Below are 877 nucleotides of genomic sequence, written 5' to 3'. Positions count from 1 at the left end.
GATGTGTATAAGAGACAGATATAAGCCCGGCTTAAGGCCTATACCCATGTTCTCTCCAACTAAGGGAGAAAATTCTGCTTCATTGTTCAAAAAGGTGTCGATATTTAAAGGTTTTTTTAGATTGTTGTAGTTGTTGTGGTACAATGAAAAAAAATGTATGTGTCCCCTTAATAAGGGTTACAATGAAAAGAATTTAAGTATCTGTTAATAGGGGTTATTTGACCATTTGGCACATTATAAGGTATATAAGTATACAATAATATTATAATTATGTATCTATCTTAAACAATAATTGTTAAAAATATTTTTTAATTCAAGGATTTCAATTCAAGATGGCTACCAGTAAGTTGGATCAGTTTCTGGAAAATGTTGATGACAAGGTCTTAGAGTGTACCATCTGCTTTAAGAGACTTCAAAATCCAAAATCCCTCAACTGCCTCCATAGTTTCTGTTTGGCATGCCTGGAAGATTGGGTTAAGGAGAAGGGTAAGCTGACTTGCCCAACTTGCTCAAAATTATATCCAATTCCGGAGGGTGGGCTTGAGAAGCTTCCACCAAATACCTTTCTAAATAATTTATTAGAAACTATCGAACAATTTTCAGAGAGAGATCAGATGAAATGTAGTGTTTGTGAAAAGGATGAACAGGTAAAATACTACTGCCAGGATTGCAGACAGTACTTGTGCTCTACTTGTAGCGACTATCATAAGAAGTATGGACTCTTTATAAATCACAAGTTACATTTAATGGTGGATGTGCAATCAATGAGTCCCTCTGAGATGACTTTGTTACATCCGCCTCAGTGTTCACATCACAGTAAACCTTTGGAGTTCTACTGCACAGATTGTAAAACTCCAATCTGTGTAAATTGTATACT

General features: G+C 35.2%; 1 protein-coding gene across 1 annotated transcript in view; it reads left to right on the top strand.

Moving 5' to 3' along the window:
* Positions 1–332: 332 nt before the first annotated feature.
* LOC117117511 (tripartite motif-containing protein 2-like) overlaps positions 333–877 on the top strand; it is a gene marked incomplete at its 3' end in the record, with an annotated part of 1,108 nt that continues 563 nt past the window's right edge. The window contains exon 1 of the mRNA XM_033261816.1: positions 333–816. Coding sequence (XP_033117707.1) covers positions 333–816 — 484 coding nt within the window. The remainder of the gene's footprint in view (positions 817–877) is intronic.

Source organism: Anneissia japonica, unplaced genomic scaffold (genome assembly GCF_011630105.1).
Source record: "Anneissia japonica isolate Jap-2015-1 unplaced genomic scaffold, ASM1163010v1 scaffold8349_len9114_cov115, whole genome shotgun sequence".
NCBI classification, from domain to species: Eukaryota; Metazoa; Echinodermata; class Crinoidea; order Comatulida; family Comatulidae; genus Anneissia; species Anneissia japonica.
Note: the sequence above shows the minus strand (reverse complement) of the source record. Positions and strands in the feature narration are given on the sequence as shown.